The sequence below is a fragment of the Coturnix japonica genome, chromosome 5 (assembly GCF_001577835.2).
Source record: "Coturnix japonica isolate 7356 chromosome 5, Coturnix japonica 2.1, whole genome shotgun sequence".
NCBI lineage: Eukaryota > Metazoa > Chordata > Aves > Galliformes > Phasianidae > Coturnix > Coturnix japonica.
In genome coordinates this window covers 4,726,318-4,751,031 of record NC_029520.1, presented here as the reverse complement: position 1 = coordinate 4,751,031, position 24,714 = coordinate 4,726,318, and the positions used below count along the sequence as shown (strand labels likewise).

At 36.6% G+C, this 24,714-nt stretch overlaps 1 protein-coding gene across 1 annotated transcript in view; it reads left to right on the top strand.

Annotated features, from left to right (window-relative positions):
- Window positions 1-24,714, top strand: part of ELP4 (elongator acetyltransferase complex subunit 4) — a 118,372-nt gene that overhangs the window by 40,126 nt on the left and 53,532 nt on the right. The window contains exons 8-9 of the mRNA XM_015863490.2: window positions 10,228-10,336; window positions 13,051-13,157. Of these exons, the coding sequence (XP_015718976.1) occupies window positions 10,228-10,336; window positions 13,051-13,157 (216 nt within the window). The remainder of the gene's footprint in view (window positions 1-10,227; window positions 10,337-13,050; window positions 13,158-24,714) is intronic.

Sequence of the window (24,714 nt, the reverse complement as noted above, 5' to 3'; positions counted from 1 at the left end):
ATTTGAAGACATGTAACGCTTTCATTGAAGCCACCCTTTATTTTGAACACGAAGCTGTATTACTGGTAAGGACTAACCACCATATTAGTCAGTATGTACCAAGGGGAATTAATTGACTAATGAAAAGTCAGTATGGATAAGTCGCAGAAGTTACAGAGCCTGTCCTCAGAGCCTGAAGTTCTGTTTAGCAAGTATTTTCATTACTTCATCCAGCATGTTAAAAAATTGATTTCCTGCAATATTAATGTTTTGATGCTTCAAATTAACCAGAGTGTATAAATCACTGTATGCTTCAGTGTAGAAAAATTCAGAAGCAAACCTTTTTGCATTTATAGCCTTTTGTGTTCACAGTGAGTGCTTTAGCAGCTAACCTTGAAGTCAAGCAATAGTCCTTTAGAATCCATTGCTAATACAGAACTGTGAATTTCTCGGTTTGAAATCTTCATTCCTACAACAGGAGCCACGACTGCATGCCCTAGAACTCTAACTTCTCTGAGTTCACAAGTGTAAAATTCAGAATAACCTTCAAATGAATGTAAGAATTAAACAACTGCATTGAGATTAAATGTCACGTATTTTTCTGTATCATCAGTTGAATAAGCTTTCAAAATCCTCTTCTAAATAGAAACCGTGGAGATGAAATGATCCTTATATTTTACTATACTGATTTTTTTATTACACAGTTCTATGCAAGAAGTGCAATTTAACTTCCATATAAAGAAATGTGGAGTCACGAGTTTATAGCAGTTATTCTTGTGTTTCTCATACAGTTTTCAGATGTGAATATTCTGCTTTGGAAATTCTAGGCATTCATAGAAGCATCTTAAAATTATAATCTAGTAGCAAGTCCAAAGATGCATTAAATACATATTAAAATGTAAATTCTGTAAGAGTCAAACATTTTCCTTTTAATTTCTATTATTGTTTATAGCATTTACTAATCAAATTGCCAAGAGGCTGTGTCTTGGCTCTGCCTCTTCTGATTTGGTGACAACTACTCTTTTCAAACACAAATACATTGTTCATCTGAAACATGTTTTTGCACACAAGTTAACTGTCTTTTGTTTTACCTAGCTATGTTGACGAGTAGTCACTTTATGGGTAAAAATGTATAGCTAAAAAAGCCTTCTTGTTTTAATACGTTACAATTTAGAACACTATAAACACATTCTTACCACCATAAGCATTAGCACATATTTAATCAAAAAATTATTCTTTCAAGATGATTGTTAAACTTTAAAATGTGATTATTATATGCAACTTTAGAATATCTTATGTTTTATCCATATAATCTGAAAATACAGACATTGAAACTTCAAAAAAATGAAGTGCTATTTAGTGCTAAATCTTTCAGATAAAATATTAGATCTAAATAGTTAAATATCCCATCACAGTATGAAGATAGTCATCTGTTCAAGCATATGGAATCTTTTGGCTTCTGGACTAAGTAGTTAATATAATGCCCAGTGTCCAGACATGGACACAACTGTTATGGAAGCAGAAGGGAAGAGGCTCATGTTTTGAGCCCATTTGGACAGTGATAAGTAAAGATTAGGAGACAGCCTTTAATGCAAGACAAAGTAGTCATCTGCTGTAAGCAAGTAACACTGTTGGAAAAGGAAGATGTGGTATTGTTTTGGAGCAACACTACATTTTTCATTTAAGTAGAACTAGAAGTTCTTGAGAAAAAGCCCCTATGCACGTTGTATTAACTAGGGCTTTTATCTGTTGTATTTCAGCACAAAGAACAATGATTTAGTGTTAATTTTATAGTTAAAAATGTTGCTTAAGTATTTTCTAAGTGTTTTTCAGATCACTTAATATTCAATTTTTGTGCAGTGTTTGCTTAGTAATGCTTTTATATAAACTCTCAGTGTTGAGCAAAAACCCTGAAATTTCAGAATCTAATTTCACATCTTTTTGTTTAGACCTGCTCTATTAATTACAATATAATCATAATAAAAAGGAATACTGCATCTTTAATGATGTTTTTGTGCCTGAGTAGTTAAGCTTTAATGCCAGGGAAAAGGGGGGGGAAAAAAAAAAGGAAAAAGAAAAAAAAAGATTAAATTAGCCTTGTAACCTCTTTCTCTTCCAGACTGATGATGGAAAATAAAAGCTCTTAGCCACAGAATGTAACACTTAGAATTAATATTTAATTAGACCAGCAAATTGTACACCGTGGCTGAAAGCTTCCAAAGAGTTGTTAGTGCCACAATTGACCTACAAGTTTAATAATAACTCACTTCTAGGAGCAAGTGCCAGTTCAGCATAGTGGAGCCACTGTAAGAAAGTCCTGTGAGATTAAAATCAGCAAACCAAATGGCAGGCGAGGATTCCTGGGATGGAGCCTTCTGGAAGGCTGGGAGCTGGAGTAGCTTTTCAGCCAGGATTCAGATGAGAACAGTGGGCAAAAAAAGCTGATCCCTCCTGTTCTGGGAGCTTCTGGTTGTAGGCCAAAATCCTAGAACAGATTTTTTCTAAATGTTCTTACTGCAGCTATTAATTCATTTCACAAATCAAATAATGAATGACTTATCCTCGTGTGGTGATTAAGCTTTAATACAAAAAAGAATCTTCAGATTCCTTGGTCATGAATTTTACTCGTGGCAGAAGAGCGCTCTTTTGGTATGATGTGTTATTTTATATGTTTGTGTTGCACAACATTTCATTTATATTATCCGTTTTCTGCATAAAAATGTTGTTATCTCATGTGATCCAGGGAGCAGTTTATCATAGTATTAGGAAATATATAAACTAAATACAAAATTTGCACACGTTTTAAAATATAACATTGTGAAAGCTGACTGGTTTAATATTACCTTTCATATTGTGAACAATTAAAATGTAAAACCAATAACTCTTCCATTAGATACCCACCTGAGCCTTAATCCTGTGACAAATTATTCTCCTGAAATAGGGCACCATAAGTTCAAAATTGTGCAAACACAGAGCAACAGACTGAGGAAGGAACATTCTGCATTATTTATTGGCTAGGTCCTAAATAATTAAAGAAATGCCTACTCATTAGTTAAAAATTAAAGCAGGTGAGAGCCTTGCCAGCAGAGGGAGCAGTCATGTCTTTCCTTAGGTTCCCATCATTTCCAGCCTACCCATCATTTCCACCCTACCTCTTCTTCTTGCCCAGCCAGTATCCCATCTGGACCTGGCTTTGCCAGTCTGCTCCTGATGACAGCCTATAATTTCATACTGAATAGGAGATTATTTTTTTTAAATGATTTTATTTTTGAGAACCTTGCACTTTATTATAAAAATGTCGGATAGATGTTCCTGTTGATGTTTGTGTTCTATTAATTGAAATAATAGCAGAAGACTCTTTTGGTCACCTGAGCATAAAAGGCAATTGACTGTTTAAGGAGTTTAAGTTGCAGCAGTAGTTAGCCTGAATTGGAAAGCAAACTGTGGTGATTTTTTTCAGGCAAAAAGAAAACAGAAGGCAGTCTTAAACCTTTTTTATTTTTAATCATGAATAATTCCTAGTATAATCTTAGGATTTTAGCTAAGCCAGTTAGTCTCAAATACGTTCATTTCAGCAATTTTGTTATGCTTATATCTACTTTTACATCTGCATCTCCTACACCAACTTGCAGCACTGAATATTTTAAGTGTTTAATATTGTTAAAAATCTTTTCAGATGGACGTTTAATCTCTGAGATATTAAAGACAAATAATAGCACACAGTTTTTCATTCATGTGCTTTTAAACTAATGAGACAAGCTTATTATCATGGAATCGTCTGAGTTGGAAAGGACCTTTAAAAGTCATCTAGTCCATCTCCCCTGCAATGAACAGGAGCACCTACAGCTCAATCAGGTGCTCAGAGCCCTATCCAGCCTCACCTAGAATGTCTACAAGGATGGGGTTTCCACGACCTCTCTGGACAACTTGTTCCAGTGCCTCAGAAACTTCTCCCTTACATCCAGTCTAAGTTTCCTTTCTTTTAGTTTGAAACCATTCCCCCCTGTTCTATCACAGCAGATGCTGCTTAAGAGGATCAGGTAGTGTTCTTGGGAGCTGCTGCACTAATTTCAGCCCAAATCATGTACTGATTTCTGCCCTTTTGCTGGAGAAAAAAGCAGGGGGACTCGGTCAAGATTATTTCCCTTAGCAATTATAGTAGGAACCAAGCAAGAGCCTTGCTTGCCAGAGCAGTTACTAATCACTTGCAGTCTGTACTTTTCAGTTCATGAGTGCTCAAGAAATAGGAGCTAGAAAAGAACAGAGATTCAGCTCAGAAAGCGTCACGCTGTGGCACCTTTTACAGCCAGGTAGTAGCTAAATTTTCTGCACCCAGAGCTTTCTGGGCTTTGAACTCCTGTGTCATCATATTTTCATGGCACCCCAAAGCCATAGTCACTGCCTTCTAAACCAAGCCTCAAATTAATGGGAGTAGGCAGGGCTTGAGCAGAAGACAGAGTTCGCTTCCCCATGCTCTGTTGACTAGCCTGTGACTCTACACAATTCATGACATCTTTGTGCTTGGTGCATTATTTGCAAATGAGGAATACAGCACTTGCTGATTCTTTATAAAACACTTGGAGATCAACAGATGGAAATTTCTATTTAAACTATGCAGCCTTTGTTCTCGCTTTCATTTTATTGATCTCAACAGCAACTGTTGCTGATTTGCTCATTTCATTTATATCAAGTCATCTCTCATTTGGCTACTATAAGGTGGGATGATACAAAGATAGTAACAGATATTCAAAAAGTTATTTATAAGGAAAAACTCACCAATGTGGACGCCATCGCTGGGAAATGCTGAGGCAATCTCCACCAGGGAGCAATCTCCAAAAGAGTTGCTGACATATTGGTCAGCCCTTAAATGAGGTCTAGAGGAGGTGGAGTCAAGCTCCACCCCTTCCGGGAGCACAGCTCAATTACTCTCACCTGTGCTCCCACAACTGACCCAACACTTGCCTCAGCTGATTAATCAGAGGTTCGGGCTGTGATTGCCAATTTCCCATACATCTGCTGGCCCTTGTCAACATTGTAAAGAACCTCTCAGGTCTTGCATAGCAAAACAGACATACATTTCATTTTAAGTACCAAGGCTTTCTGGCAACTAAGTCTTTTTTAACTAATATAATGGACAAGTCCAGGTCATCTATCCACAGTAAAGATCCAAAGATATTCTTCTAGTGTGTGATATTTAGTCTTTATTTCATGGCTGACCATTTTTCTTGAATATTTAAATCCCAAATGTTTAAACAGAACACTGTGTCATCAACCTGCATCTGATATAATTGATAAGAATCATTGCTGAGTTCCCATAACAGTGATGGTGTTTCAGGTGTAATAGAAGGTAACCATGGCTCAAATTAAAACTTCAAGTTTTCCAGGTAAAAAAAAAAAAAAAGCTAATTCTAACTTGTCTGACAGTTGGAAGACTGACTTTTTGCAGATTATCACTGCAAACATTAAAAAAAAGCCAAAGCCAGGAATTAATACATCATGTAACATATTGGGCAACAGATGTTTTGTCACTTCCTTCCCATTTTTGTGAGTACGTTGTGTCTAATTACCTGCTTGTATCTTTGCTACATTTCCTTTCTTTGCTGCTGCAACTTGCATGAAATTATTCAAAGATGCTATTCATTGCATGAAATTTTCTAATTTAATATAGTATCAACACATGAGCCAAAATCAATACTTCTCTAATTTCATCCATATGAACAGATATTAATGCATGCTCTATTACAGTCAGTAAAAAAAAAAAAGGTAGAAGATGCAGAACATTGAAATGTGGGCATAGCCTGTTTGAAGCTGTTGGAACTCTATAGAAAATCCTTTAGATATATTTCAAGCAAAGTGAGCTTGTCTTCCATCAAAGACATCACACTTCAGTTTTCTATGTGATATCAATACCGTTTTCTACATCCCAAAATTTCTTAGTGAAACTACTGTTGTTCATCTTGCATTCGGTGTCCTGAGCAAACATCAGTTTTGCGTATAACCTAAATTCAAAGTACTATTGGTGTGTGAAAGCACTGAAAAGAAGTGCTAATCAACTTGGAGTTAGAGTAAGTGCAGAATTTTTGACTTCATGTATTTTGTTAATTACCAGTAGGACAGTTTTGGCAGTGCATTTATTAATCATTTGTTTTCAGGATTGGTGAATAATGAACAAGCACACAAAATGTATCTCTATAAAACCAGTGCAATGGCCTAATACCTCACTTTATTATATTTTCTTTTTCTTTACCAAGGTAAAAGGTATGGATAATTCCATGATTTTAGCAGTGCTACTTATTAACCAATAGTTAAATATTTAAGCCGTATCTCTTAATATTAATAATTTATCTTTTCCATTCAAAATCTTTTGGAGATTGAGTAGTAATGACAAGTGGTAAATATTTGTGTGTTATGAAGTCATTACTACTTTATTGTATGGTAATGTCTCAGAAAATATTAAGAATGATTACACCTATTGAATATCCAGCCAGTATTTCATTGTAGTCCAACGTGGTCACGTATATTATAGCACTAAGCTGCTTCAGTGTCATGATTGAGTGGAACAGAGACAAAAAGGGGGCAGCCAGTTTCTAAGTCTGTTTTGAAAACTTGAATGCCAAAATTTGCTTTATATTCAGAAAGATAAACTTATTTTACATAGACTTGTTCACTTGATCTTTGTTCTTGAGACCCTTCAAACAAAGCATCAAGATTACTGGAGTCTCAGTTGTAGGATTCAGTGTGTTAACTTATGGTCAATGTTTTTAAATAAAAACAATGAATACACTGGTTAATCAGAATTAGTTTACATGAGTGTAAGGGTGCAGAAGTCAAATATAGCCCTAACTATGAAAATATAAGTCAAAAATATCTTTCTGAAAACCAAGTCTTCATTCACCTACTTTTCAATTTGATATACAAATCTTTCAAGTCTATCAACACACTGATGAGTATACAAATATGAAATTCATGTGGCTCAAGAGTTTTAACAGGTGCTAATTGGATTGCATTATAGATCTGTAACATTTTCTATTTTCCTTTTAATTTGGAGATTTTTTGTATTTTCTATGTAGGAAACTTAAACCTGTTCTGGTCAAATTTTCAGATATTTGAATTTGTTTGCTGAGAATCTAAATATTCCTTTCACATCAATTTTATGAGGTTTTTAATTTCTTTGCATACAACAAAATAAAACTGGGCAGACATATCTCTGTGTTTGAGACAATTTTTGCCAGGAAGTGAGAGGAGAACTGGAAATTAGAGCAAAGCAGAAAAAGCAAACAGATTTATTTATTTATTTCTAATATGGAATTCAGATGAACCAAAGTTGATTTGATAAATAATAGTTGTGATAAAATTGTCCTTCATTAAGTACTCAATCCCATAAAAATATGTAGTATTAATTTCAGTGTGCATGTTTGAGTATTCATTCTCTCTGTCTGTTTGCACTGGTAGGATACTATGCTTTATACTCAGACGTGGAAGATGGTACACTGCTTTATTTGCAAATAAGTGTTTCTAAACATGCACACATAATTACTCAAAGCTCTGTAGATTCTGCAAATAAATTAGTAGGACAAAACAATCTTTTTCCATAATTGCCTTTCCCTAAAAGCTGGTTAAACATGTATGTACAGTTGCCATTTACATATCTAAGTAGCTAAATGGATTTTCTTCCAACAGCGTTTTGAAAGTGCACTTCATTTGAGCTCAGATATTACAAGTTTGAGCTAAAAAGAAAATTCCTGTCTAAAACAGCGAACACTAAGTAAGATATAGAATGATTGCCCAGCCCAGTCTGCACAACGGGCTTGCTACCATATTGTTAGAATAGTCATATTTTGGTTAAACTGACTAATTTAGAAAAACTGCGGTACGTCTAGCAAGACTGCAAACTTTCCAGGACTGAGTTGCTTGGTTTTCTTTAATTTATTTATTTCTTAATGTAATTTACAACAATACCTCTTCTAGCTGCCAACAAACTCTTTCCTTGAATCCCCCCGTTCCTGGCTTCCCTCCTAACCATGTCCTGGCTCATCTCCAGAGCTGCCAAGTTTATGCCAGAAGCAGGAGGTAGATTTGTATGGGGCTGGAGGAAGATCTGGAGCTCTGTTAAATTTTCAAGCCCAGATGGGGCAACATGATTTGTGTGTTTATGTCAGTATGCCATACATCACAACTATCTGTGTGCTGACGTCAGCTTTGATTGGGCATTAATGTGCTGAACACTGCAAACTAGAAAATACACAATAGATACGGATCTATGACAACAATGCCAGATAAGCAAATGTCTATTTGTTGTGGCAATTCATTGTGGAAAATATTTCCCAAGATACACTGCATTAAGCCCAGAGAATATTTTGACACACTTTAAAAACAACAACAAAATCAACATAGGCGAATGGATTACAATTAAAGAAAGCATTACTATTCAGAAGAAGAGCTGAAACCAACATGCTGAAGTATGTATCATTAGGTAAATATTGAATTGCTTTAATATTTCCAGATCTAGGACTAAGTAGGAAAGAAGCTATTCTTAGGATTTACAGGACTTGTAATGATGAGGATGTCTAGCTTATGGTTGAGTATCTTTCTACCTACAGTTTTTGTAAGCCTTGTTGGTTAAAACCAGCAAGCAAAAAGACTAACAAACAGCAAACTATTTTTCCAAATGGTCTAATTTATTTTTTTCCTATACTGAGACTTCAGGTTATCTTCCAGAAATCCCCAGTATTTTACCTGTTAGCCTATATTACGGTGTAATGTTTCTTACTTACATAAATAACACCCAGCAACCTGCAGAAGAATTGGCAAAATAAGGTAATTTCAAGTTTGTGGATTTACAGAGGTCAATGGCTATTTCAAATTTATAGCGTCCTTAAGTGAATGACCCTATAAAATAATGTGACTAAGAGTTTCCATTAAAACACGGTATGCAGTCTCTCTCTTCCTAGAAGAGGAACTAATTTGCAAGTCATCTTTAATATTTCAGCGGTGGATATAATTAGGGCACACAGTAATGAAGTGTAAGGCTTGATCTGGAAGCAACATTCTTTTACCTCAGTTCACTTGTATCGTTGCTCAGAAAAGAAATTCTGTGCTATTATATTATTTTATCTTTATCCAGCATTAGACTTTCCAGGTAAAACTGAAGTACTCTGATTCCATGGGGATAGACCATTTTGGCCTGAGCACAAGTAGCAGCTTTGTAAAGAGACCAGTCCAGAGGATTTAATGCCATCTGGCCCATAAGGTGGGGAAGGGAGGGGGTGTGGAGGTACCAGGGGACTGGCAGCTTTGGGCCTTGTACCCTGAGCAGATTGGTCTGTGCAGGGCAGGCCATGGTTACAGTGTTCACCTCTTTGGCAGGAGTTGGAAATGGTCACCTTCCACATCTGCCTCATAGGCTTCTCTGTGGCTCTGTTGTTGAAAGCAATTGATGCAGAGCTCACTATTTTAATAAGCGAGCATGTCAGCTTAATGCACAGATTTTAAAGACATATCTGGCATCTTCCCTTTCTCTGTGCTACCAATTACTGTGTTATTTTTAATTTAGAATAATTTTTAAAAAGTTTAAATTCACATTTTGTACTAAGCCTCAGTCACATAGTTTGCCAACAGAAGCTCAGAACGTACAGAAGTATTTTAAGATTAAGAAAAAATACAAAATTCTAACATGGAGCTACAGAGCAAGTTCTTTCTAGTTGGCATGGGTGCATTTTGAGGTGATTGCACTTGATACCCCTGTGGGTATGATGGGCACAGCAACTACGGCCATCAAAAAGAAGATTGTGCCAGCTGTCCTGAGATAACTGTTTCTTTACTTGAAGGACTACCTTGCTTTTTAGCACAGATTTGTCTCTTTTTTTCCTTTTGATTATTAAATTGTGACATCACTGAAGCACGCATAGATCTCAGATATGTTGAGAAGTGGTAATGCAACTTGATGCTTCGCTGCCATGTAGCTTGTAAATATCTCCAATCTGAACTAATGCTTATCTTAGATAGATTAGGTAAATATGAATTTCGTGCTCTTGGCTCTTTTATGTTTTCTCCGAATGAAATATATTTTTCTCTAGGCACAAATTTCCATCTATTTTAAGCAAATGAAATAGCCCTCAATCTAATTTCTAGGTATCGATGACCTATTTTTTCCCAGTGTTTTTCACTAAGAAGACCAAGGCTTACTCCATGAACATTAATTACTTTTTTCATCACATACGATGTGTATTTTGTTTCCATGTCTTACAGAATAAAGCAATTATGGAACGTGTAACAAACTTGTCAGATATGGTGGTTGGTCTTGAATCATTTATTGGCTCTGAGAGAGAAACCAATCCATTATACAAGGATTACCATGGTAAGTTCCATCTTTAGCAATGCAAAAAGTCTGCCCCGAGTGTTTCTAGGGCACTTAGTGGCTTTACCCTCAAATTGGGTATCTGCTCTAAAGCAGAATTTGATTTCGTTTTAGAATATACCTCTTAAATGTTCCTCCTTGCTAACCAGTCTTGAGGTAGGAAAATTTTCCGTAAAGTGCATTAAGGCTGCAAAGGAAACATGGCAACTCCTTGCATGTTGTCAAGCCGTATTACTGAGGCATGGCTCAATCAGATGTACATCTCAACAGGCAGGCTTTGGGGAATTCACATGCAGAGGAGGCTTGGCAATCATCTGACCAGTGAGCTGAACTTGTCATGAAATCAATACTTCTGATCTGACAAGTTTTAAGTAGAGAACGTGGAAAAACATATATTATATTAAAGGGAATGATCTGCTAAACGATGCGATATATAAACTTTATCTAAAAATAATGTGATGTTTTGCAGCTTTCAGTTCGAGCAGCTATGCATTTACAGAAATGAACGTGGATGTATCTGGCATGTAAAATGTGAAACTAATCTTAGCAAGAAGGCATGTAGCCTTTCAAGTGATTTATCTTCAAAATGTGTAATGGCGTTTAATCCTGTATTATTATTTTCTTTCCCAAAGATTCTGTAAGCTGTTTCAGCAGAACTATTTAAATTTTAGAAGATTAGATTAGAAGTTATGCATAGCCCAAGCAGTGAATAACAAACAGTTTCAGCTAATCCAGAGCGGTGCTCGGAGCGTGCATAAATTACAGCTATTATTATTGTGATACTACTGTAGTTCCATGGAAACCTGCAGCTGAAAGTAAACTGCTTACCAAAACCTGCTGTAAACATGTGAGAGCGTGGCAGTGTTTTTCACAGCAGAATGTACAGGAAAAGCAGCAAGGAGGGTGTTGAGACACCACTGTGTGTATGCAGGCTTCGACTAAATAACGAGAGGGAAATGTTTTGACGAAGAAAGTGGTGCACGTTTCCTCGTCTGAAAAAGGTGGATGAAAAAGAAATTGTAGAGAAAAGCTGGAATCATTTGCCTAATTATTTTCCCCATTGCATAATCGTGATGTGGCGTTTGTTTATGCTAACATAATTCTGTCAATTTGATACCGCTCTTCTCAGCAGCAAGGAGATCTCTTAAGACAATGTGCTTTTTAGCAGTTATTTCCTATTTTCCTGTAGAAGCGCATGAAAAATCATTTTTGGTACTTCTTAATAAAATTATATGCCAATGCACAGCTTTTGTGCAGCCTTAACATTCTGATAATAGATGTTTTTCATGTTTTGAACCACGTGGGTTGTTTTCCTGTGCGCTTATATTTTAAGATGATTTATTTACTGCAGACGATGGGAGTTTTTGTCATTAGTCGGAAAAAAATGTTTGTTTCAATTATCGCATTATTTACTGAATTCTGCGGTAGTAATTTGGTTAAGGTGTCTGTAAATTCAGTGGGCTGAGGAGCCAGTAAAATAACAATGATGTAAATTGGCCATAATTAAATGTTAAAAATAACGCATAAGAAGAACCCTTTGTTATGCCTGCTGTCCCTGCATGTAATGGTTATACTCTGAACTCAAAACTGAAATATTCTTATGCACTATCAGATTGGAGGCAGGGGTCTACTTATGGCTTAGGCTTAAATGTATGGAAGCCAATTATTACAAAATATTTTTGTAACAACATTTAGACTTTGCTTTTAGTACCCTATAAGCAATCGGCTTTTGACAGTATTTCAATTTTAGGAGCTTTCTTTCCCAGTTCTCCCTTTAAAGAAAGAAATAAGACCCTGAAAAATACTTGCCTTCCGTTAAATAAGGGCTTTAATGTTTGGGGTTTTCTCTCTCAGCGCTGCCGTTTTCAGGCGAGATGCCTTTTGTAAATGTTCAGTATTTCCATTTTGACACTGGCTTTATGAATAGCAAATATAGGCCAGTAATCGAGAAGCCCTGTAGAATTTTCCTGGTTTTCAGATGTAGAAAATCACCCTTAGGTTGTTCAGAAACTATATTAGGCTGCACAAAAAGCATCCAGCGTCCTTGTCAGAAAACATCAGCTTGAGCAGCGAGTGACAGAATGCAGAGCTTGCAGTGTACCTAGTGCTGGTGAAAACATCTGAGCGGCCAGCTCAACCCCTTGTGCATGGAAAATGGATTTCTGTGCAGATGGCGGAGGGGTTAAAATTCATGCACAGGGTGCTCGAAATCGGTGTTTTCCAGAAACTTTTCCTCAGCCTTTTTGAAGGCGCAGCACCGCTCATTAGAGCCTGAGCGGTTATCAGTAACCCATAAGCCTTGTTTTGCTGGCTGCTTACTGGTGCATTTAATAAAATAAAGATCACTCAGTGGTGCCGTGGGCAGCATGCAAGGTGATAGCCATATTTGCTTACTGTAAATACAAGAGAAAATCACACACAAACCGGCTGTAGTTTTGACAAGTATTAAGATCCCTCTTTACATCTGTACTTCTGTACCAAAGTGCAATTAGTTTTCCTCGCACAAGGATTTCTGTTTATCTTATTCTGCTTGATTACTTGAGTATAATCGCACCGTTTGCTTCATTGCTCCTGGTAGTAAGCTCCAGTTTAAAAAGGGGAGGATGAGTGTGTGTAAATATACAGGATTCTGCTGTAAGACTCTCTAATTTATGCATCTGGATGACAGCATTTTCTTATTTTTTTTCCCCTCCTTTACTTTTTCTTTCCACAAGGTTTGCTTCATGTGCATCAGATTCCTCGGCTTAATAGCTTGATCTGTGATGTGTCAGACACGAAGGACCTTGCTTTTAGATTAAAAAGGAAGCAGTTCACCGTCGAGGTAAGAGAAGCGGTTTTGTTTCACTATTTAGAACCCAAAAGGTGGAGCTAATCCCGTCTCTTATGTTTCGTTTTGTGAAATGCATGAAATATGCATTGGATGTTGTACATTCATTTCGTTCCGTTTTTGCTTTTCCGAGCGGTTTTATAAAACACTGTAGTATGCCTTCTAATTAAAGATGTCTCGTTTGCTGCACTAAATCGGTCCGTTATAAATAGTTTATTTTGGTTTAAAATGTACATAGAAAGTAGGCCACAACCTTCAATAACAAAGCGTGACATGTTTCTAAGGATGTCAGGAGCATATTTAATTAAATGTTAATGACTTGCTCTTACTTCTGTTAGTGGGTGGGAAAGTAGCTACATGTTATTACCCCGGTAGAGGGATTTTAATGTATAATGCTGCCTAAAATTGTGTGTGGTATGAGGGATAAGTGTCCTTATCAGTATTCAGAAACCATTTTCTTTGCATTACTGAAATCACCTTTCGCTCTTTTATGTCATTTTAAACACAGTATCATTTACACTAATGTCCTTAAGTAAATTTCCTACTAAATTTAAACTTTTTTCCGTGACCTTTATGCAGACAGTCCTGATAGAAGGCAGTAATACAAAAGATGTATTTCATTTTAATCTTGCTAAAGAGCAAATGAACACGGCGCTATTAAGCAATTAGAGCTGATGTATTTATTAACCAAGTAATGCCTAGAGATGGGAGATGGCTTTTGGGGTGATGTGATAGTCATCGGTACAGTCTGGGCAAATTTTTTTTTAACAAAGACATAAAACAGCCAAGCATCCCTGACAAACCATTTTGTTTAATCTCTTTTCAAATGAAAAGCTCTTAAGCAGGCCACTTGTCTTAACTGCTTGAAACCATAAAAAGAGAGAATTGCCACCAATAAATTAGCATATTTTTTACTCCATCACCAAATGATGGTCAATGTGGCTTGGCACTGCTTTGGTGTTTGGGACTTCACCCTTAAGTGACCACTTTGGCCCTTATTTGACCCTCTGCCCTTTTTAGCTGGCCACTTGATAAGGTAACTTGAGGGTTCCCTCTCTTCACTGCCCCCTCCCCTTCACAATTGCAAGTAGCCCTAACCTATAAATCATTGAAAGGGCCCTATCAAGTGACAAATTAAGGTTCCCTCCTCCTAATTAATGGTCATCAATGTCTTTAATTATCTAATCCTATTGAGAGTAGTTAATAGTTAATCAGGCAGCCACTTCTTCAAGCAGGTCATCTCTGCATGCGTGCCAGAAGTTTCCCAAGTAGAGGTATCCTCTTCAAAAGCCACTTAGAGGCAAAAGCATGAAGGAAGGCTTTTTTCCCCAAAGCCATTCATTTGTAACTTTTCTCATTTTCCAGAGAATGCTGTTAATGCAGCCAGGCGTCGTGAGGTATTAAGCCATTTTAACAACTGCTCTAGAGCAGTATGTAACAAGCAGAAACTTTAATAGTATGCAATTGGTTTTAAAATACAAATGTTTTTACTGCTTTTAGAAGCGCAGAGAAGCACACGATGTCATCAGGCAATGCAGGAACACAGTTAGGGGAGCTATAAATTAGAATATTTAGACTCCTTCTACTTTGAATCCTGACTAAGAATATATATTTTCTGTGTGTGGTTCTAATTCATAATGTAATTTGAAAGGGGGAAAGTGTGGAGGGGAACTAAGCAGGAGGCTCCGTAAAAGGAATGTAATTAGCCATGGGACAGAGCTGCTGGGAACGGCTGCAGTGGAACTCTTGGAACAACCTGTTGCCCCAGACGTGTACATGACCCACTTCAGTAATTTCTCTCTTCATTGCTCAGCTGCAGCCCTTTTCAGATTTTGTTAGAGATCTCTTTTCTAGAAGTTAAACTGATGCAAACTGGTCCTTTTATGAACTCGTGAGATCCTGCCCACATTTCATTACTCCAAAAGTTTTTCTTCTTTATATTAGGAGAGGCAGACTGCAGTGTGTCTGAGTGGAGCAATGAAGTCCATTAGAAAATGGGAGCAAGGGAAAATTGAATTAAGAAGGGATGTGAATACAGTCTTTTAAAACTAGGTTCTGCAGTTAGAATGTGATGAGTCAGCAGTCAGTTTTGTTCTGGTGGGTAAAAGCATGAAACAGCACAACAGTCTGCATTGCACGCACAAGTATGGTTTATATAAAGTGCATCCAAGTTTATGACTTCTTTCATAGCTTAAACACAAGTTTAAAATATAGTTTGAGTACATAGCGGTTTTTGGAAAGTAACCGCTTAGTTACATACCCAGTTTGGGTTATAACATTGACCTTTACTTCAGATGCTTCTTTAAGAAGAAATTGCACCAGAAAAGTTTGAAATATGTGACTTCTGAGTAATAGCAAAAATTTTCCAACAAGTTTTTGTCAACACAACTATCTTATTTTACAGTTTATAATGAGGGCACGGGGCATGGATTTTCTCATGTCTGGATCACCAGTTTGGCCCTCATCAGTAACAAACTTTAAACGTCAGATCTGTTTTATTAGACTTCATTTTTGTGGGAGGGGCTTTACCTCATTATAGCCTGCAGGATCATTTAACTGTTTCAATCTTTTTTCTTGCATCTTCATCACAGTGAGATTGATTGAGGTGTATTGTAAAGGGTGGGGATTTTTTCACCTTCTGGATAGTTATGAGTGTTTGTTTTCATTTTTCAGATTATGAGGGAGACCTTTCCCAGGTGCACTTAAGTCCTTATAGTAAAAGGTGCAGTAGCTGAGCCCAGATTTCCCAAATCTTCATGTTAGTTAATAGCTATATATTAGTATATGAGATATTATCAGCGACCAATCTTATGTGCATACCTCTTTAAAGGACACAATTTTGAAGTTAGCCTGTCTAATCCTATTTCTTCCCACTTTGGAATCTTAATTAGAAGGAGATAAAAACCATCATTTGACTAAATTATTGTCTTGAATCTGTAGCAAAAGGTATAATCCGCAATTGGGCCAATTAGTGTACCCCGTAGTTAGCTATGCTGAGGCAGGAAACTTGATTAGATCTGACACCAGCCTAGTTCCCACTGTTGTTTTGCCAGGTATGATGGTCAGACTTCAAAGGGCTTGAGGCATCAGCAGGGCAAGGTTTGGAGGCCAGCTTAGGTCCGGTCGTTAATCTCTCTGCTAAAACCACAGCAGCCCTCGCACAAAACAAGCTTACACGACACAATCATGCGGTATTAAAGTTTGGGTTGAGTCATGCCAATTTGCCTTTGATTTTCTGATGATTGACTAAAAGATGGCTACATGACTAGACACATACTGAAAGTTTACTGATTAGGTAAGTTCTCCAAATATTTGAAATATTTTTTGATTTCTCAGTTAAATGATATGACAACCCATTCATCTCAATGAAACTTTCCAGAATTGTTCCTGAAGTTCTTTTTGCTTCTTTTTGTTGCTCAGGGTGTGACTTTTAGCAACACTGGATACATTTTGTAGAAGCATTATTCTCACCATTTCATTTGCTAGAACTTCTTTCATTGTTGTACCAAAGCCTCCTTGTATTAAAACCAAAGGAATCTGCCTCTGATTTTTTCACTCCTAGAATGTCTAAGGAAACATTCTTTGTCATTATTATTTAGGTACAGTCGCTCACAAAAAGGGAATTTCCTCTTAATTATTTTCCACCTAAATGTTTAGTTAAAGTGCTGTTCCACGGCTGTGATTACATAAGTGTTCCTTTCTTTTGCCTTCTGATTCGTTGAAATATTGCAGTAACAGTGACATGTTTCCATTCTGAGAAAAGCCTAAGGCTGCTTTAGTATTATTCCAAATGATTGAAATTGCCATCTTGCTGACTTTCCCTTGGGCAGCTTAAGGCCTGTTTACTTTTGTATTTGTTTCACATGTTCCCTCTGAGTTTGGCTGGCAGGACATCATTACCTGGTTTGACAAGACAGTTGGAGAAGATTCATATTTGATTAACTCCCTTCCTTACTGTCTGGTCAACATAAAGCTCCAGAATTTTGTGATTAAAATTGTCGAAAAATTCTGACAAATGGGTGCAAAATAAACAGTTGTTTTGAATAATTCCTGAGATTTGCTTTACTGCTGAATTTTTCAATCTTCAGGCAGCAGTCAATTGTTAATAGTGGAGAAAAAATAAGCTTTTTCTTATAAGCTGCATATCATTCATCTAACAATTATTACAGCTGCTGTGAAATTTCCATTTCTATTCAATATGAAAAATTCACAAGAGGCACATGACAAAAATAAGTAAGTTTCAAGAATATAATTCATGAGTTCAGAATATTCTTCTCAGAGGGATGTTTCCTAAGAGGAAAGGAAGAAAGTCAGCAGTAAAGGGCTTCTATGGCAGCCAGGCTGTAGTTTCTCAGTGGTAGGCAGATGCAACATGGCACTGTGGAGCACCCTGACTGCAGTGCATTTAGCCTAGAGTTAGTTGTCAGAGTAAAAGGATACGTCTTCGGAAGGAAACCTCAGCACAGAAAACAGCAACAGAATCTTTATATAATTAAAAATAATTGTATGATTCCAAAGGCACTGTAATAATGTTCTCTATTCACCTATCATTAGAAGTACTATAAGAAAATGAGTGAGCGAGATTTAGCTGTAACTCCAGATAGTTATGTACATGTTATACGTCCAGCGGAAGCATTTGAAAGAAGGCTTAAAACTCTTTTCCTTTAAGGTGGTAGATTTGACAAGTAAAATCAGGAAAGGTCTTGTATGTATCTTCCATTTTTTATATGGCATCGACTACACTGTGAAAAACTTCCTATTAGAGAATTAGAAGCATGGTTAGCCACTGCTATACACTCCTTGCCAAAGGAGATTGATAAGCCCAGGTCAGAAGTGATATCTGCAGTGCTTCAGTGTGGTATTGGCAAAGCACGAGCTTGGTTCTGATTTTGTGATGCACTGAAGAGCAAACTGTGCTGCCTGTAACATTCTACAGTTATTCATTAAACACAACAAGGGCAAGTGTGGGCATATTGGTATGGGATTATTAGGGAGCTGCTGTCCTGTACTATCACCAGTACATATCGGATCATCATATTTTTAATACACGCACACACATCCCATATCAACAAGCAGAATTAAAAGTCCGCTGTCATCCTAGTGGCATCACTTTTTTAGGGATCTTCCAGGAAGATCTTACTTGAAGCAGCCTTTGTTAGTGTCTCTCCCTAATCCTGGTCATCTTATCAATCAACTATTTTAGGCAATATTTTAATTAAAAGGATGTCATAAGGTAAAACTTGAGTTTAATAGAAACTTAAGATGCTATGTAGCAGTTATATAGTCAGTAAAATATGGAAATTAATTTGTGTTCACTGGGATAAAGTCCATATAATGTAACACCGAAGCTAATGTATACTACATGATTTATGCTGTGATATTGGGATCTCCATAAAAACAACTCTTTGTACCTTACAGTCATGCACTGATGACATTATAAGTCTTGACCTCATGTTAGGGCCTTGTAAGCTCAGAGTGGTACCTGCCTGGCTGCCAGTGCCTGTGGCATGGATGAAACCTTGAAGGTAATTCCTGGCTAAGAGCAAGACCAAACTATTCTGAAGTGTTACAGAAAGTGAATTTTTTTAATTCACTACATAATAAAACCCTTCAGGGCCTCTCATCACCATATATTTGATAACATGGCTACCTCTGGGGATAACACAGAGAACTTCTCTTTTTCCTAAGCTTTCATGGAACAGAAATGTCATATCTTGCAAACCTCTATTGGATGTTTCACTTCAGCTCAGGAACACACATTTAGGGAACTCTGCATGTCAAACTAAACTTGAGAGGGGTAAAACATCTTAACATTCAAATTAAATTTATGCTAGTCAGATCATTTTTGTATTGTATTTTCCTGACCATTTTTCCCATGGTGTTAATGAAGACGTTACTTTAGGCATGTTCAAACAAAAGTCAAAATATAGCAAATACAATACCACAGCATTTTCTTAAGCTAAATTTAGTAATACTTAAAGATATAAAATTAATAGTACCTGAAATTACTTCCCCATGAAACTAATTCTGTCATAATTCCAAGCTCTATTCTACATTATTTCATCTAGTAGCCAGTTCAGGTTCTCTCTACCTGGTATGGTGTACTTCACTGAATTGTTTTGTCAGATGCTGTCAAGCCAACCTACCATTGTTAAAGAAAATCAAACTAAATCATTTTGGCATGAGCCTTCCAGGAATAAGGCACAGAATATGAAGGGTTTGATGAAATCAAGGATTTGATTTCAATATTGTAAAAGACTGCCTGTCAAAAATGTATTACATTCTTTCAAACAATTTTGAATAAATAAACGTGTTTAAAATTGTGACAGTACAATTTAGATAAAGTTTTGGGAGATTATTTTTGAATTATAATAACTTGAGGTAAAACAGTACTTGGAGTGTTCCTACATAAAGAGAAGAAAACCTCTGAATTCTAGTGGTACATAGAACTGAAATCAATATGTTCTATACAATATATGGAAAACTCAGAACACTAATGGCTTGCGAATATGTGAAGAAGTTTAGTTTGAAATCAGCAGCTTTTTACTGTGTAATTCTAAATTATATAGATTTCTCTATATGTTCTGAAGATGAATACAGGAAGGTACCATTAACTTTTAGGCTGCAGATGAAGATCTGTACTATCCTGACCTTTTTATTTCATGAACTATGTTTGTTTTATGGGTTGTTTGACATTATACAAGTGTAACATGAAGGTTTCATTCAATATTTCAGAACTTCAACATTTAAATCATAATACATCTGCAGTTCCTTGCCAGTAGACTAAGCTCATATATGTTTGCATTTAAATAATTATGTTGTTTAGAAATATTTATTCCATAATTGTGTTGTCGCAGTGGAAGAACATGCAACTAAGCCATTAACGCAATTAAAGGTCACTTGTACATATTGTAATGGACTGCTCATTCACAGTATCTGTGTTAAGGGTCAGCACTGCAGCATGAAATGGATTGGCCTTGTTCAGTTTGTAAATAAATGGGTCAATTTATCTTGTACTTGCCAGACAACTGAAGTAGTTGACATATTCCCAGTTTCTTAGCACTAGAAGAAAGGTAGGCTGAAGAGATGCTTCTTGTTGGTTGGCAAAGATCAAATGCTCTTACTTACAATTCTATGTTCTATTTTTGCCCAATGTATAGTGGAATAATGCAAGAATAGTAATATACAGTTGGAATAGTACAAGAATGGTGGTCAATAGGTAGCCAGAGATAATCAATAAGAAAAAACTCACCAACTCTGATGCCTTCAGTCCAGATAGAAAATGTTGAGGCCTGTCACCTGAACACCACAAAGGAGCAACCTCCAGAAAGTAATGCTACCTTAGTGGTGGTCAGCCCTTAAATGGGATCTAGGAGAGCTAGAGTCAAACTCCACCCCTTCCAGGAGCACAACGGAATTACCTTCACCTGTGCTCCCACAGCTGACCCGACACTTGACTCAGATGGTTAATCAGAGGTTCAGGCTGTGATCAACAGTTTCCTATACACATCTGCTATCCAGGGGTAAAAAGAAAAAGAGGTACCTACATTACACATGAAAATAGTGCTTCTTTAAGGTCTGTGGATATATTGGAAAGATATTGATGATGACTATTTAAAAAGCAAAAAGAGTTAAGCGCGCATAGTAGTTCTCAGCAGGAACTGAATGCTACTTTCATTGTATGTTCTGTAAAATGCCACCAAATTTGAATAAAAATATGATATTTCATAATTGCATGGTACTCTCACTTTACAAACAATAAGGGATTCAATCTTGATGCTACATAGTAAAATATATCTGGATTCTATGTGTATATTTACATGCAGGACAATAAAAATGAAAGTCACATTTTCCCAGTCAAAGACCTGTGTCATACATGGACCTCACTGAAATGTATTGATGCAGGAGTCCAGAACTGTTACTTAAAAAATGAGAATAAGATTATTTCATGGATCTGCATCAAAAGAGTTGGGCAACCATTTGTGTCTTCTTCTTTCAGGACTGTGTGGTATTATTGATTTATCTTCCTATACAGATAAGGGACTCAGTAAACAAGGAAACTATAAGACAGCCTCATCTGAAACTTGGAAAGTGTTAAAACATCATTTTGAGGGAAAAGAGAGAAATGGACTAAAATATTTGCTGTGACCAGTAACAAGCTTAATCAAACAATTTCTGAATGGTTTTAATTTCAAGTTTGAAAAATAGTTGCTTAAGGGTTAGCATTTCCAGTCTTATGAGAAGCTCAGCACTGATTCTCAGCATTACCTCCCTCAGAGTAAATGTTTGGATTTGTCTGTTGTGCTTGTTATTCTTAAAATAACCTAATTGCTTAGTATTAGATTGTTAAGATCTTCAGTAAGCCTTGCTAATCATCTTTGCATTCACTTCTTCTGAAAGAGACTTGTGCAGGAAAGCTTGACATAGGCAGCTTGAGCCGAATCTTGAGGTGCCTGGTAAGTCTCCATCAGATACCTGAAATATATGTGGGCTTTTGAGATAGGGCCTTAATTACATATATATATTTTTAAATACATGTGATGTGCTTGAATAGCTGCATGATGCTTTGCCTTGCCATTGGCTAAGAGCTGTGATTGCCCAACAGGCATAACCACAGCAGCTGCACTCCTGTGCTCTTAGTCAAGGCCTACAGTGTTCCAACAGACTGATTTTTGGATGTGTATTCTTGCTTTTATTTGCAAGCCAACAAACAATTAGATGAACAAGAGGAAAAATTAGCCAGGGTGCAGTAGCAGTCTGCACTCATGATCAGGCCAAGTAAGGCTTTCTCCTGAAACCAGGCATATCCTTCACCTGTCTTGACACAGTGTGCGAAGTATAAAATAAACACAGGTTTTTATTTTCATCTCTTTTATTAGGTGGTGTTTGTTATCTGTTGGTTGCATTTCTTCTCTAATTATTAGGTTTTTAGTAATGTGCTCCTTAACTGATAATCACCACAGTTATAGACTCAGGTCTGCAGTCTGAAGCTCCTCAAGTAAGAACTTACGCTTCTTAACCAGTCCTTCTCACCTCTTGGTATAAGACTTTGTAATTCTGTGTGAATTGCAGGTTTTCCTGCTGCCTCAAATGCCCTTTCAAAAACCTTTTGCTACCAGAGAGTAATGAGAGGAGCTATGTGAGTTATGGCTGCTGTAATATAAGGAACAATGGTGCTGCTTCCAGGATGAGTGTTATTAAGAGACACGAACGAGTAATGTGTAATTCTTGCTACCGTTTAAAATAAGGGATTAATAAGAAGAAGATGTAATATTTGTGTTTAGATCTGATCCTCAACAGTGCCATAGCCATGGGCTGTTTGTGTTCAGTCTACATCATCCAGACTAAAAATAGCCTTCCTGTCATCTTATTGGCAGAGGTTTAGCTACTCCTTTAATTCTCTTTAAAAATGGATAGAGAGAAAGACAGCATAAATATTGAATACGTGCAGATATACCAGAAAGTAACTAGCAGGAGATTCCTGATGCTTTGAACAGCTTACTGGTTAAATGGAATTTAGGTTTTGCCCAAGTGAAGAGGCATTTTGTAATTGAGGATCACTATTGAATGTAGTTAGGCTAATCTTTATTTTTGTTTTATTGATTAACATTATTTTCATTTGCATCTACGTAGCTTTTGTTCTTTTTAGGTTTCCTTTGTATATTGACTGATGAGGTATTTTATTTCTTATCAGTTATGTTTAAAGCCACAGTTTTGTGGTGGGCTTTGGTCAGTGTTGTCTTTTTCCCGATCTTAACAGGATATTCTGGCTTTGAAAAAGCCACAAGAATTATATTCAGATTTCTCAGACACCCCTAAACCTAAAAAGGACAATTTTTGCTGTGTCCATAGGGTCATGCTTAAAGGTAGAAGGACTGCACTGAAAGGATTTTGTCAGTGGATTACCTATATACCCTTCTACTGAAAGCACATTTTCCTGTATAGTCTGATCTAAAAATTACACACATGGCATGAGCTGAGCTCTTCTACTCCTCCAGTCTTTTTGCCTCTCACCTACATCCTCTATAGTGTGTATGTGTATCCTCTGTGACACTATTCTGCACTCTCAGCTTAAGAATTCCCTATGTTCACTGAAATATGCATGTCTGGGTTGCTTTATTGCAACATTTGTTTCTTGCTATATTTGGTTTCTGGAGTTTGTATCTTGAAAATTTTTATATTGCTACCAATTGAATTGATCCAGCATTTCTTGAAAGGCAAACTAGGAGAAGATCTACTTGGAAGTAAGTTATGCTCACTACTGATATTATGGAAGGTTGTGTTGTTTCTTAATGCAAGAGAGAAGCACTTGATGTTGCATTTTTTACATTAGAGCACCCAAAGTAAAGTGGAAAGCTGCATTCCATATGTTGTACATGCATTTCATTAGGACGGCCACAGGGGTTGATAAGTTTTCAGAACTGATAGTCAAAAAGAGCATTTCTGGGAGAAAACTGGGCATAACTGAAGTGTTTTTATAGGTGCAATGTAGACCTGTGGTAGAAATTTTTACAGATGTAGCAGAACTTGTACAAAGCCAGTACTCAGTCAGAGTTCAGATTTTGATTGAGAAACATCATGATTAATATAAAGTGTTTAGCTGATGTATAACCCAGGATGATTTTAAAGGGTGTTTTTTTGTCCTAAAAGAGCAAATGTGACGCCACACAGAATTGTATTCCTAAGAGACTTAGTGTTTTCAGCATAATAAAAATATTGTAAAAATACTTCCTATCTTGAAAAAATCAAACCAGCTATTCTTGTTTCAAGTTTCATCTAATATATTGTTCTGTATGGCTGTATGATAAACACATTATTCCTTGAACAGGAATTAGGAGTAAAGCTGCCAGGAAGGGGTTTTGTTGTCAGAGTTGTTCCCGCCTCATGTTTTGTAAGAGATTTCATGGTCCCATTGTAAAGAGTGGATGATTTAAAACGTGTTCCCAAGATAAACTTTCCCATTGTCATTAATGAGGATGGATAATACTGAGTGACAAGTGCATTAGGAATGACACAGAAAGAGCTGTTAGATTTGTCAGAGCATATCACTTCAGGCAATGAAACTTGAGGACATTCTCTTTTAGCAATTTTTTGCTGTTTATTAAAGAGCCAAGACTTGCGATTGCTCACACAGGTGGATTTCACTGTTTTGCCCATTAAATATTTAGATACCTTTGTAAAGGTAAAGGTGATAAGCATTAGCATTGCACTCTGCTAGGAGGAGTTCTGGAGGGTACTTTGCTTAGAAACAATTCAACAACACAAATGTACCTTTTCTTTGTCTTAAAAATGCTTATTTGGAGAACGATTTTTTGACATGCAATACTTTTACTGAAAGGATTATTTAACATTATGTAATAAGACGTGCTCTAAAATATCACAGGGCAACTTCTGGGATAGAGCTGTAAAATTAGGACACTACACAAGTAATTTATATTGACTTAAAAAAAATGTATTTCTCCGTAGAGAAAGACGTTTTAAATATTTATCTCTGAATAATTAATAATGCATGACTTTTTCTGGTGTTTAAAATCTTTCCAAACTACAACAT